At 58.5% G+C, this 13,948-nt stretch overlaps 1 protein-coding gene across 1 annotated transcript; it reads right to left on the bottom strand.

Annotated features, from left to right (window-relative positions):
* Positions 1-2,466: 2,466 nt before the first annotated feature.
* On the bottom strand, positions 2,467-12,439 carry CST7 (cystatin F). Its single transcript, XM_069546524.1, has 4 exons — positions 12,260-12,439; positions 4,757-4,929; positions 3,856-3,972; positions 2,467-2,891 (listed from the first exon to the last, which is right to left on the bottom strand). The coding sequence occupies exons 1-4, from the start codon at positions 12,327-12,329 to the stop codon at positions 2,814-2,816; spliced, it is 438 nt and encodes a 145-aa protein (XP_069402625.1). The 5' UTR covers positions 12,330-12,439; the 3' UTR covers positions 2,467-2,813.
* Between the last annotated feature and the right edge of the window lie 1,509 nt (positions 12,440-13,948).

The following is a 13,948-nucleotide window of genomic DNA, read 5'->3' as shown; positions in this document are numbered from 1 at the left end:
GCCTTTGGGGGAGGGACCCCAGGAGGATGAGGAGAGCTCAGAACAAATGTGTGTGAGAACTCAAGATGGGCTGTGTGGGCGAAGAGTCTTCCCAGAGTCATAAGGGGCTGGGCCTCAGCCCTGGGCGTCCCTCCTGTGGCTCCCACCCTCTTCCCCTGCCCAGGCCTTCCCTCCTTCCCTCCCTGGCCCCCAGCCAGTGTTCTGAAGACAAGGACCTTGATGTGTGTGGTGGAGGAAGAACATGTTGATTCTAGCCGCTCAGAGGACTAGCCAGCTTCTCTGTGTACAGCCTGCTGTGCAAATCACAGGATGGGGATGGAAGGTGGGCGCTGGGCACCAGGAGTCCTGTTTACAGCTGGTTCCTCGTCCCCAGACCCGAGTGTGAACAGTGCACGTGCTGGGGTCGCTTCTGCTCCGGTGTCACAAGCCTGACGGATGTGTCCACACGTGGTCCTGGTGGTGGGTGACTCTTATGGATTGACCTGTGCATGGTGTTGCCCGGGACTTTGTTCCCTGCTTTGATTTGCTCCAACAGCGAGTGAGGTCTGTTTTTCCGTGTGTCGTGAGGGCTCGTCTGCTGGGATCGTGCTTGCCTTTGCTTGGTGCCTCCCCCATGGCCTCCCACACTGACTCAGTCCACATGACACTGCTGTCCTGCCAGGTAGGGCTGATGTCTGCTCCTCCCTTTCCTGGCATTTGTGAGAACACATCAGGGATTGTGTGTCTGGAGTTGTCTTTGTGAGTTGGAAAGATGGTATTTTGAATAGATGACAACAGTGAATGTCAAGGAGGGCCGACGGCAGTGGTGAAACCTGAACCCTTTGTGCCGTGTGCTGACTCAGGGCCCCCCCCCCCCATTTTAGGGGAGAACAGTCAGTCTGATGGGGGCCCGTCCCGGGTCATCTTCTGCTGAGGGCCAGCTCCCCACACAGCTGTGCAGAGCAGTCAGACTGGCCGCGTGGCAGTGACCCGTGTCCTGTCAGGTGATGTAACCTCACGGGAAATGGTGTTTAATAGGCAACAGTGCACCCGTGTATGACGTCTGTGGGAACAGTCGGGTAAAACCTGACCATTCTGCCATGAAAACGCAGCTCAAGCGCACTGACCCTGAACGTTTCTTGGTTGGGAGCCGGGAGCCGAGGGCTGCGCTGTCAGTGCAGGGGAGCTGGTAGCTTTTCACAGTTTTCAGCAAAGGTGTCTTTTTTTTTCCTGACTCAGGTGTTGCTTCTCTGTCTCAAAGTGTCATTTCCTGTGTTCTTTGTGGTTATTTGCCATGGTAAGGTGTAAAGTGTAGCTTCATTAGTTTTAAATATACGATAGACTTTTGTTGTAAATATAAAATGGATTTGTTGTAATGTGAATTGGTAACATGCTGTTAAAATTAAAGCGAATGATTCATTCATTGTGTGCTGCTTCATCTGTTACAAAAACACTGTCAGTAGTCCGCCACTGCCTTTCATAGGACCGAGGCCTCACGCTGAGGTTCTGTCGTCTGCGTTCGTGCTGCCGTGCTGAAGGGTGTTCACGTGTGCTGAGCTCTTAATGATACAGGGAGACTGACCGAGTCTCACTGGGAGTAGAGGCTGGGGAGGGACCTTCCCAGAGGTGCAGGCGGCTGGGGGCAGGGGGCAGGGTGACCGCTCAGCCCAGGGCTCAGACCTACGGGTCCCTGGGTCCCTGGCACTGAGGCTGGGCCGCAGTGAGACTAAGCCTTGCGGGTGGTTAGTCCACTGGGCAGAGGGTGTTCCTCAGAGCCTGGTCCGTCTGCAGCCCGGGGTAGGGGTGGGGAGGGGGCCTGGAGCTGGATCCCAGTCTCCATGGCTGATGGTCAGGGGCGGAGGCCTGGCGGGGAGGCTGGGGAACACTCAGGGTGGGCTGGCTGGCTGGAGTTTGGTTTCAGTCAGTGTGAGACCTGAGTGTTCCTTCTTGGTGGTACCTCTGTGTGTCTTAGAATCCCGGGTCCTTAACTTGATGTTTTCCCGGTGACACTGAATGAGATGGAGGCCCAGCTTGCCGCTGTCAGACTCATTCGCTCTGAGAGCAGAGCCGCTGTGTTTTAAAAAGCATGCAGACTGGGTGGCAATGCGGGCCTCGAGGTTCCTGCTGGCTGACACCCTCCCCCTGCAGTTCGTGACACCGTCATGGGCACGGGGGACTCGGTTGGGGGTGCCCTGGGGCCGCTCCCCCAACACCTCTCCGTTCTGATGTCTCGTGAGGCCTGTGGGGCAGCATTGGGTGGCCCCGTGGTTGTCAGGAGAAACCTGGCCTTGTGTTCCAGTGCGTGTTGGTGCGTGAAGATAGAGGGGAGTTCAGAGCCTGTGTGCTGTGTCAGGCGCGGTGGCCCCACGGGGGTGTTCTGAGGCGCTGGTCCTGGGGTTCCTGCCGTGCCCCACCGTACGGCGGGCCCTCCCATCACTGAACTGCCTTTCCAGTTCTCCCCTCAGTGGGGCAAGCACCAGGGAGAGCTTTGAGAGGGTCAGTTCTTTATTCAGGTTTCTTCCTAAGTGTTCACCTTGGAGGTCGTTACTGAGCTGATCGGGTCCCTGCCCAGTGCTGGGATGATTATTCAGCCTGAAGGACGGCCCTCTGGGCTTTCCTCGAGGGCCTGGGACCTCGGGGCAGTCGGGTTGGAGGGCCCTTGTGGTTGAGAACCCGTGTAACTCGCACCAGAGGACTTGCCCCATCTGTGCAGACCGGCTTCCCATCCCAGCAACGACGTGGCTATCCGTGGGCTCCTGGTGCCACCATTCTGTTCCTGGCAGATGCCGTTCCCGAGGACTGGTGACAGCAGGGACAGAGCTGGGAGGCGGCGGTCAGTGACAGTGGAGGACGGACACCTCGGTAGTCTGCAGCCAGGGGATGACCCAGACTTCAGAGTAGCAGCTGAGGGTCTGAAAGGAGGGGTGGCCTGAGGGTTCCCTTCCCGGAGGCTGCCCACCCCACCAGGGTACCCCCCACCTGCTGCAGAAGTGGGTTCCCAGTGCCACTGCCTTGGGGGGGATTATGTACACACACGTGTGCTTATGTGCATGTGTTCACGTGTGCACATCTGTGTGTGCACCCACACATAGGCCTGTGTGTTTTCTTTACTGAAGAGTTCTCTTCCTGCCCAGACTTTATTTTGAAAAACTTCAAATCTACTGGAAAGTTGCAGGAGTAATTCAAGAATACACACTTGGGCTTCCCTGGCAGTCCATTGGTTAAGAGTCCACTGCCAGCGTGGGGGCACGAGTTTGATCCCTCTTCCATGAAGACCCCACATACTGTGGGGCAACCAAGCCCATGAATCACAACTACTGAGCTTGCGCTTCGCAGCGAGAGAAGCCTCCACAGTGAGAAGCCCCTGCACCACGACTAGCAAGTAGGCCACTTCCAGCAACAAAGACCAAACACAGCCAAAAAGAAGAAAACAGCACATCCTCCACACCTCTGTTTATAGATTACCAAGTTTTGCTGCTGGCAACCCACTCGAGTACTCTTGCCTGGAGAATCCCATGGACAGAGGAGCCTGGCAGGCTTCAGTCTGTGCGCTCACAAAGACTCGGACATGACTGAGCGACTAACCCTAAGTTCTGCCGCCTCTGCTCTCCCTCAGTGTGTATATATAGTTTCTGAATTAGGTCAAAGGTGTTTCTGCTCCGCCCACACCTCCATGCCTTCAGTGTGTGCTCCTGGACACGTGCTTCTGGGAGCGAGGAGGGCTGGGTGTTTGGGAAGTCCCAGGGGGCCGCCTCCCACCCTCTGGTGTCGGGGTGGGATCTGGAGCCTCACGGGGAGAGAAGTGCTGAGGGTGACTTCGAGGCTGTGGAGGCGGTTGAGGGGTGCGAGGGCGGGGAGGCGAGACCCTCCTCTTACCCACTGCAGGGTGCGGTTGGTCTGGAAGCCGCAGTCATCCAGGTTTGCATGCCCGTTCTTCCTGCAGGTGGTTCTGCCAATGTCTACGTCCAGCATGAACTTCAGGCCTTTCACTATCTGAGGGGACAGAGGGTGGGCCTGGGACACTGGGTCCAGGACATGGTGAGAGAGGGAGTGAGCTGGGGGCCACCTCCCTCCCTCCAGGCTTTGGCCCAGGTTCCTGCAGGCAGTGGGGAGGGAAGACCCTGATCCCCCTGTCTGGGCCCCTAGAGCCCTGACGCAGCTTTCACCCGCGCAGACCGCCCTCCATGATCCAGACAGCACCCTGCTCTCAGAGTTGGCAATCGCCAAAGAGAGAGAACACAGTCACCTGCCAATCCTGTGCCCAGGGGGTGACTGTGAGTGTGTGTCAGCATGCCAGGTGTGTTGGGCAGCCTGCGTCCTCGGACCAGTGGATGTGCAGCTTGTGACCGGCTGCCCTGGGCCCCTGCTTTTAGTCGGTGAGTGACTGGGTCCTGTACCCTTGACCTGTGTGCTCAGGAGCCAGGCCTGACTGCCCCATGGGGTCCCTGTGTGGGGAGCATCAGGCCTCCTATACGGGGTCGCTGAGAAGGATGGGGACCTCCCAGGATGTGACGTGTGGGGATGGGGCACGGTGGGGGCAGCGTGGCCAGAGGTGGTTTGGGGCTGTGGCGGAGCCACCCTCAGGCAGCCCTGAAGGTGGGTAGCAGTGCAGCTTGTGGCCCTGCTCCAGGGGCTGCACTGTCCACCCTGGGGAAGCCTGGTCTGCTGAGAGATGGTGCCAGCCTTGGAGCCTGACGCTGGTGGCCCCAGGCTGGTTCTGGGAGGTCAGATCTGGTCAGACCTGGCCGCCCTGCGCTGTTGTGAGCCCAGACCTCACCTGGACAAGGGCTCTGCTGATGCGGGACTCCCGGAACAAGAAGGCATCATTGCTGCAGTTGTTGAAGCTCTCGGCGCTGTGTCGGGCCGCCCTGAGGACATCTGGGTTGTTGGTCTTGATGGTCTTGGGAAATCCTGGTTTCACATCTGACTTAAGGATCTGGGAGCAAAAGTCTGGACGAGAAACAGAACCAGATGAGAACTTTGCTGAGGGATGGGGGCTTGGCCCAGGGATCATGCCTCCCACCTCTGCTCCCAGTGTGGCCCCCACTCGTCCACCTCCCCATCCGCCCACCTGGCCTGTCCCCCCTGCCCCTGGCCGTGTACCCTCCCGGCCCGTCTACCCCGCACCTCCTGGTACATGTCCTGTGTGTCTCCGTGGCTGTCCTGTCCCCAGCGAAGGGCCAGTGTGGTAGGGAGCAGAGAGATGGGTAAGAAGTCCCGTCCCTGCCTGCCTGGCCCCTTTCAGAAGCCAGGTCATCTCTGACGGTCACAGGAACCTGGACAGCCCCCGAGAGCCTCTGTCAGAATGAGCCCTGGTGTGCAGAGAAGTCACCCCTGGTCTCTGAGGCCGCCCTCTGGCTCCGACCCCTCTGCTTGTCTCCAGCAAGTGGCCGAGGGGGAGGTGCCTGGAGGCCGTCCATCACTCCCGGGACTCTGGACTGAAACCACCAGGCTGCCAGGTCCCCAGGGCACCCATGTGCTAGCCACCAGGTCCCCGGGGCACCCGTGTGCTAGCTGCCAGGTCCGCGGGGCATTTGTGTGCTAGCTGCCAGGTTTCCAGGGCACCTGTGTGCTAGCCGCCAGGTTTCCAGGTCACCCATGTGCTGCTCCTCTGGAAGTTCAGGAAGCAGGTGGATGGCAGAAATTGTAGTTGGTGGTTCAGGGCTGACTTGATTTCAAGCCAACATTTCTCAGTTTTGCTGCAGTGGTCACAGACTACTTGTGCATTAAAATCAAAATTGTGGGGGAGGGAGAACAGGCGGAGGGTTTGGGCGGTAGATTACTTCTCTTTACTAGGAATTTCCCCGATTTTCCTGAAGTCATCTTGTGCCCGAGGTGACCTGGCGCGGACCCGTCCCCCGGTGCCTGCTCAGCTGTGGTCTTCCTCTGAGTTGTGTGGAGTGTGGGGTCCTCGTATCATGCATGGCCCGAGTCCGGGCTCAGCTGCGTTCTGGCCAGTGTGGATGGTCTGTTGGCCTGTGCTGCCTGGAGGGTTACTCTGCCTCCCTTGAGGAGCACCTTGTGGAGGATTCAGTGGGGCTGGGGTCAGCACAAGGTGGGCAGGCCGGAGCCACAGACGTGTGGACTAGCTTCCAGGCGTAGAGTGTGGAGAGAAGGGGTCAGCGCTGCCCGGGTCCCTCCTCATGGGGGACTCGCTGGGACTGCAGACTTGGGGTGCTGGGTGTGGGCCCCACTATCAGAGGACACACAGCTCCCTGGTTGTGAAGAAATCTTGACTCCTGGGAGGAAAACCGTGCTGTGAGGTCAGCAGCGTGTGGGGGCTTCATTCCTCAGGGGCTGGACTGGGGACAGAGACCCCCAGTCATGAGGCTAATGGGCCTAGAGGACCTTCAACTTGAGCTGGGGGTGGGTGGGGGTTAGGCCCAGTTGGCTGGTTGGGCTGGGGCCCAGGCGCCTGGCAGCATGGCTTGTGTGGGTCTGTGTGCCCAGGAGCCTGGGCTGGGGTCAGTCAGAGATGCTGGAACCTTTCCTGGGGCCAGCCTGTCCATGGGTGCTAGCAGAGGTTGGGACACGGTGGACACCCAGCTCAGCTCGGCAGGGTGGTCTTGCTGGGGTGTCAGTGATCCTGTGGCTCAGATTGAGGCTCCCAGAGGAGGCTAGTTCCACCGTTGCTTGAGGTTTTCATGAAGCCCTCCTTAGAACTGGGCGTCTGACGTGGCAGCAGGCACAGGAGACCCCAACCAGAAGTGAGAACAAGGCCGGCCAGGCCGGCCACATCAGCCCAGCTGAGGGGTTTCCTCTCCGTGTGGGTGAAGCATGGAGGGGGTGCTGGCCATGGGCAGAGAAGGTGTGGGCCCCATCTGGGTCTCCGTAGGGCCCCTGACCCTATGTGTGACCCTCTGGCACCTGTGACAGCCTCTTTGTCAGGGGGACTGGCACTGGCTGCCCGAGTGGGACCCCTCCTGGCAGGTGGGCCCAGCTGGGTCCCTGGTCGAGACGGAGCTCTGGATGGCTCTGTGAGGCCCGCTCAGCTAGGGGTCTGCTCCACTGGTGAGAACCTCCTGGCACGGAATGCTGTCACTGGTCCCCCACAAAACTGTCCCCAGCGTCTGAGACTCTCCTTTGCAGTGACCTGGCCCTCATGTGATGTCCCACAGACGCCGGCCGTGGCTGAGGTCTCTGGACATGGCAGCTGTGTTGGTTGGCCATCTGGGCCCTGAGCCCGTGGCTCTGACTCCGGTGCTGGAGGGCTCCTGGCCTGCTGTTGACGCCGGGAAGTCGTGTGGTTTTCTTTTGGGAGAACAGCTTGATTGCTCATCAGCGTAGTCCATAAACAGCAGGAGCACCTGGTGGGCAGGAGCCCAGTCTCCCGTGTGTTTGTAGGCCTATACCCATGGTTGTCGATTTCCCCTTTGTGCAAATTACATACGGAGCCTTTTCTGATTATAGGCTTACCTATCTGGTAGGAAACTTGAAAAATATAGAAAAGTATAACAAAAACGTTAGCGGTAACTCAGTGTTGCAAAGATAATCACTGTCACCTGTTTTTTAAATAAAATGTATTAAATGTCATTTCACTTGAACTTAACATGATTGTATTAATAATAACGAAGTGAAACTAGGCGAGGCCAGACCTATGAACGTCCCTCCCAAGCATGTGACGTCAGTTCCTAAGTGATTTCGGTAAAATTACAGAGGTAATGAGAATCATTGAACTTGGTTTATTTTTAACTACGTTTCCTAAAATGCAGGCTTCAGTTCACTGAGGCTTTGTCAGCAGAGCTGTCGAAGCAAATGATAGAACCTCATTTTTAGTTTGAAAAAGTTGAAAAGTCAAACCTATTTTCAGAATGATTCTTCAAGACATCAATAGGGAAAAGCTGGGGACAGAAGAAGCCCAAGGTTGGGGTGGGGGGTCTTCTTCCAGAAGATCGGCAGCCGGGTGGGGGCCAGGGTCCCAGTCAGGTAGCCGGCCCCCCACCCCCGCCGAGGGGGTCCTGGGGGCTGTCTTCCTCGCACTTCTACCCCATCTACAGGGAGTAACAGGCCTCCAAGGGGTGCAGGGCGGGTTTAACTCCAGGTTCTAAAGCCGCACTCTTTCTCTCAAGAAGTATTTCCGGAGGGGTGCTGGGAGTGATGCCAGGGGCTAGGGGGGCACACAGTCCAGAAGGTGGGGGACAGTGATGGTGACAGTGACCTGGCAGAAAGGGCTTCAGGAGGGAGCCAGGTGGGGACCAGTTAGAGGGCCGGGAGGTGCGTGGGGGGTGGAGGGTGGTAAAGGAGAGCAGAGAGAGCCCTGAGCTGGAGGCTGGGTGTGGGGCCCGGAGTGGGACTGTGACTCACCCTGGTGGCAGGTGGTGGCCTGTTGACATGGGCTGAGAGGACCACCAGGAGGTGAGGTTGTGAGGAGGAACAAACGCTCTGCCTCCCACACCCAGGGGCAGCTAGGAGGGAAGTGAGGTCTCCGGATGAGGTGTGGCAGTGAGGGCTGCAGCCCTGAGGGGCACGGGGAGACGGAGGTGGGCAGACTACTGAGGGCGGTAGGCTGAGTCAGGAAGGAGAGGAGGCTCCCTCACGCCTCCTGGGAGAGAAAGAGCTCTTCAGCTGGTCTGGAAGAAATAACTCAGGTGGCAGGAGATTCGACAAAGAAGACATGGAGGGCCCAGGGACTTGGGGAGGTTAGGGGGACGGTGGCAGGTGGCGGGCACCAAGTGGGGGGTCTGGCTGCCCCCGGGGACACAGTTGTCCTGACACCTGGATGAGCCCCTTGGCAGGAGCGCAAAGGCCTCTAGAGGAGGACGGCAGAGGCCCAGCCTTCCCGCGGCCAGAGCAGACGCCCCCGGTGGAGACGGGGTGTCGTCTCAGACCAGGGTAACAGGTCATGGGCAGGAACCTGTGGAGGGCTGGCTCTTAGCAGACCCTGCCCTCTCGCCCTGATACCACCAAGGCTGCTCCCACTGATCCCCGGGTGGCTCAGACCAGGCCACCCCCGTGGACTCCCTGGCCACTCCCTTCTGTGAAGTCACCCCAGGCCTCTTTAGCCCCGGATTCAAGGGAATCAAGGACTCTCCTCTCCTGGTGATCACAGTGGGAAGCAAAGTATCAAGAACTGTTCTGGTGTTTCTGGCTGAAAAGTTAACTTTCCATCAGAATCCCAAGTGCCGACTCCTCCAGCTCCTGTCCTCCCTGCCGGACAACCCCTTCTTCAGAACCAACACTGGCCCCCTGCCTGTGCTCTCGGTGGCCAGGCCCTGTGCTTGCTCTCATGGGGTGGGGCACTCTGCTCCCACCAGGAGTGTGTGGGCACTTCACAGGCATCTAGGGGTCAGGGCAGGTCCACTGCTGACCAGGTGGGCTGGAGCTCAGGGGATGCTGCCCCCAGCCCCGTGAGTGGCAGCAACAGTTAACTGTTCCGTGCAGGTTAGAGGACGGGGTCTGCCCTCGAATCACCCCTAAACGTTCAGAAAGCGTCCCGGGAGAGGACAGCAACTTTCTGACAAGGACCAGCTGTAAAATGAATCAGTAGCAAATGTTTTGCGTAAACAAATGTCCCTTAACTTGCTTTTCTAAAAAATGAAGACACGTGGGAGGCACTGAAGCCTGGGATGCTGGCAGGGGTCCAGGCACTGAAGCTGGGGAGGGGGCTGGGCCTGGCCTCGCAGTCTCTCCCAGTGGGTGGATGAGCAGCCCTGCGGGGAGGGGAGTTTCCTGGTGTGGAAGGGCAAGGGGGCTCCTGGGCGGCCCGAGGCTCCCCACCCCTTCCTGTTTCAGGAATGTTCTAGGTGTGCCTAGGAGGTGAGGGGAACCCGAGAAGAGAACCAGGGTGCCCAGGAGTGGAACACTCTGACGTCTCTGCTGAAGGCCCACCCCCCACCCCGTGTCCCTGGGGGTTTCCTCCCAGTGGTTGCTTCCCTGCCAGCTTCATGGGGCCCTTGTCGTGGGCAGGGCCTGGAGCTCAAACCGGGGGGGAGGGGTCATGCCCAGGAACTGGGGTGCTGGTGTCCATGGTCTGCCTGGAGGTTCACCACAAGCCATGCCCCCTCATGTGATATCACATCTCAGTGAGCCAGTGGTTGCCCTTAGTTCTGTGGGGCCACACCCACCAGCCATACTCTGGGGCTCTGAGGGATGAGTCTCCCTTCATTTAGGGATGTATCCCCCGGCACAGATAGGATGCTAGTTAGTCCCAGCCTTAACCCAGCGGGGCCCGCCCAGAGTGAATCCCAGCTCTGTCTCTCAAAGGCTGTGTGGTCTTGGGGAAATTGCTTGACCTCTCTGAGCCTCTCTCGATGGCACCTACCCCTGAGGGTTGTGGTGAAAGTATAGGAGACCGTCCGCAGGAAGGTCTTGTCGCTAACGGGTTGTGTAATAGTGTCGCGACTGTCAAATATCAGATATGCAAAATGGCTGCAGTAGGGGTAAACGGTGTCCCAGCTGGAAAAAAGAAATCTCAGAATGCAGAGGGTGGGCCAGGGCCCCCATGCCAAGATGTGGCATCCCCCCAACCCCAGATGCACCTAGCATGGGCCTCCCTTGTGGAGGGTGGTCTCTGGGTGTGCCCAGGTCCTGTCACTGGTGACCGATGGGCTGGACCCCAGGCCCTGCCCAGGTGGCCTGTGGTGGGAAGCTGGGCCCCTGGGAGCCTGACTAGGGGGGCTTCCCAGGAGAGATGAGAGTCAGCTTGAGAGACAAGGGCTTTCCGTTCTCAACCGAAGGTAGAACAGCTGAAGAAATCGGCACAGCGATTTCCAGATTCTAAAGGGCTCAGGTCAGCGCAGTTCGGTGCCAGGGGTGGGAAGAAGTCAGGTGCCCAGGGCGTGACACTGGGGGCGCCTGTCCCCCTGCTGTGGAAGGCTCTGGAATCTGTTCTTGGAGGAGGGCTGTGGTGAGGGAAGACTCGGGGCCGGGGCTGAACTGTCTCTGCTGGACCACCAGCCAGGGGCCTCCAAGCCTCTCACTGGGCCTGGCCTCCGTCACAGCAGAGAGAATCTGTGTGGCGTGGGGGTTGCGGCCAGCAGAGGCTCAGGACCTGGGGTTTGGGTGGGCGACTGCCCAGCGCCCCAGACCCAGGGGGACTACCTTCCTTGGGCCACAGCAGCCAGGCTCCTCCTGGGCCTCAGGCGGTACGGTGATTTGCCCGTTTCGTGGGTGGTGAGACTGAGGCTCAGAGAGGCTCGAGCTTCCAAGGCCTCTGCATATGAGTTGGACCCTGGGCCCTCCTTCATCTTGGGCTGTAGGGTTGTGAGCAGAGCTGACAGGGGAGGGCCCGGCCAGCCAGAGGGTGGGGGCATGGCGGGGACAGGCCTCTCCCGTGGGGTTGGAGATGGCTGGGTCCAGGGCCAAACCCCGGCAGAGGACAGGCAGTCCCACCAAGGGAAGAGGCCCGTGCCCAGTGCCTCTGGGCCAGGATTCCCCTCGCCATCCCCTTGTTAGGGGAGGAAGGGAGGCAGCCAAAGCAGCTTAGGGCAAGGGAGGGCAGGAACGCCCATCCCAGTGCGGTGGAGATGTGGGCCCCTCACTCAGGCTTTCCCTTCGGACGGGCACTCGGGGGTCCCAGGCGGACAGATGGCGCAGAAGAGAGGCCCCGTGGGGTTCACAGTGTGAGCTAAGACCGCAGCCCGGGGGAGGGGACTGAGGCGGGCTGTCTGGTCCCTGTGATCCCCGAGATGGGCCAGAGCCCGAGGCAGTGTCGCCCACTCCCGAGGCTATGACCACTCCAGGGACTGAGAGGATCAGACTGTCTCCTTGTCACCTGCCTGGGCATCTCCACCTGGTCACCTGTGGCCATGCTTTAGCCCCCTTTGAAGACAGAGGAAAGCTGAGACCAGTTGCTGCCTGGGCACTGCCCCCACCCTTCACACTGCCGCTGGTCATTTCAACTCTGGCCAACAGCTTCCTCATGCACATGGGGGCAGGTGCTCAGGGGCTGTGTGACGGGCAAGTCACCTACCCTCTCTGGGCCTCATTTCCTGGCGCTCCCCTCGCCTTCCCCTAGTGGTGGCCTGGCTGGAAGAATAAAGGTTCCCCCAGGGAAGTCACAGGCCCCCAGTGGAGGCCAGAAGGATGCGCTCTCAGAAATGGCCTGACCCTGCGAGCTGTCCCCACAGAGGGGCCCTGGGTGGGGGCCTCCTCTGGGCACTCACAGACACCAGGAATGGCGGGGGACAGAAGACAGTTCACTGGCCCCTAGAGCCCCCAGTATCCCCAAAGCCTGCTCCCCACAAAGGCAGCCTCTGTGAGGTACCCTGGAATGTGCCTTGGTGACAACATGTGAGCAGCAAGCTCATGGCACCCAGGCAGTGGGGAGATCCCCTCTTACCTGGTGAAGGCTTCCCCAAGACACCCAGGACCAGGCCGCAGACGACCAGCAGCGCCCCGGCGGCAGGCATGGCTGTACTCAGACTGTGCCGGGCAGGGATGCCTCCCTGAGGTGGTGGGGAAGCCCCGCCCAGTGACCCGCCTGTCTGGGGTGGGCTGGTGGTTTCTTGCTCTTCACCTCCACATCTCTCAGCTACAAACTCAACCACTTCCTTTGTAAGAATTTCCAAGCAACGATTATTTGCAGAGGGAGGAGGAAGAAGTGAGTGGCTAGCAAAACCTCTGCAATTTTCTGCCCTGGAAACACGTGGAAGAGATGTCCAGAGAAGCACCAACAGGGATTTCCAGAACAGATGCTCGGGGTTTCTCCTCCAAAGGCCCAGATTCTCGGGTCCGAGTGGCCCCGTGCAGGAGACCGTCCTCCTGGCATGAACAGGCCAGTCTCCCTGGGAAGAGATGTCCTGTGTATGCATGTGCACCCTGGGGAAGTGTGTGTGTGTTAAATGTATGCATGTGCATCCCGGGGAAGTGTGTGTGCATGTGTCCTGTGTTACATGTGTCCTGTGTATGCATGTGCACCCCAGGGAAGTGTGTGTGTTAAATGTATGCATGTGCACCTCAGGGAGGTGTGTGTGTGTGTACTGTTACATGTGTCTTGTGCTACATGTGTCCTGTGTATGCATGTGCACCTCAGGGAAGTGTGTGTGTGTGTGTGTGTGTGTACTGTTACATGTGTCCTGTGTTACATGTGTCCTGTGTATGCATGTGCACCTCAGGGAATGTGTGTGTGTGTGTGTGTGTACTGTTACATGTGTCCTGTGTTACATGTGTCCTGTGTATGCATGTGCACCTCAGGGAAGTGTGTGTGTGTGTGTGTGTACTGTGTATGCACACCCAGCAGTCTTTGTTTCAGTCTTGACATGTGTCTGAACGTGAACATGTGTCTGAATGTGAACTCATGTATAGCATGTGAATGAAAAGTGTGTAGGTGCTTATGAGCAGATGTATGTAAGTTTGTGTGAGTGGGTGTTTTGTATGTATGTTGTGATGTTAGTTTTATGCATCAACTTAACTGGGCCACTGAGGGCCCAGACAGTTGGTCAAGCATGATCCCCTGTGCATTCATAAGCAATGTTTCTAGAAGGGATCAGCACTGGAGCCAGTAAACTGACTAAGGCACCCAGCCCTCCTGTGTGGTGGGCCTTGTCCAATCAGTTGGAGGTCTGAGTATAACAAAGGCTGAGGAATGGGAGTCCTCCTTGCCTGCCTGTCTTCCAGCTGGGTCATCTGTCTTCCTCAGCCTTCAGAATTGGACTGAGACTGTCCTGGGTCCAGACTTCTCAGCCTCTTTGATCCCACAAGTTAATTCCTTGTGATAAATCTCTCCCCACTGCCTCTGTCTCTCTGGAGAACCTGACTGACTGTTGGGCAGGTTGTGTGTATCTGTGTGAGAGTGTATACAGCTTGGGAGTCTGCTTGTTCAGGTGTGTGTGTGTGTGTGTGCATATGTGTGATTGTGTGTAGGGTACATGCACGCTTTCTGCCCCACCCGTGGCCTGGAGGTCTCGGACTCTGCACTGAGCCCCACTCACTCATTCGAGGGTCCGTTCATCACTCACCTCCTGCCGCTTCTTCCTGTGTGAAGCACGGTGTGTGTTCCCCTGCCCGGTGTGGTCAGGACTCCCTGGGC

This window comes from Ovis canadensis, chromosome 13 (genome assembly GCF_042477335.2).
Source record: "Ovis canadensis isolate MfBH-ARS-UI-01 breed Bighorn chromosome 13, ARS-UI_OviCan_v2, whole genome shotgun sequence".
Lineage (NCBI taxonomy): Eukaryota > Metazoa > Chordata > Mammalia > Artiodactyla > Bovidae > Ovis > Ovis canadensis.
The sequence above is the reverse complement of the archived record's forward strand: the minus strand, read 5'-3'. Positions and strand labels throughout refer to the sequence as shown.

What these genes read in the sequence shown, in the direction of transcription:
- CST7 (XM_069546524.1), bottom strand. Translation starts at nt 12,329, where the DNA reads ATGCCTGCCGCCGGGGCGCTGCTGGTCGTCTGCGGCCTGGTCCTGGGT. An exon ending in TCAGCAGAGCCCTTGTCCAG is followed by an intron (nt 3,973 to 4,756) that starts GTGAGGTCTGGG and finishes CTGTCCCCTCAG; the next exon opens with ATAGTGAAAGGCCTGAAGTT. An exon ending in CCAACCGCACCCTGCAGTGG is followed by an intron (nt 2,892 to 3,855) that starts GTAAGAGGAGGG and finishes CCCTCCTTTCAG; the next exon opens with ACCCTCAGCTGCTACTCTGA.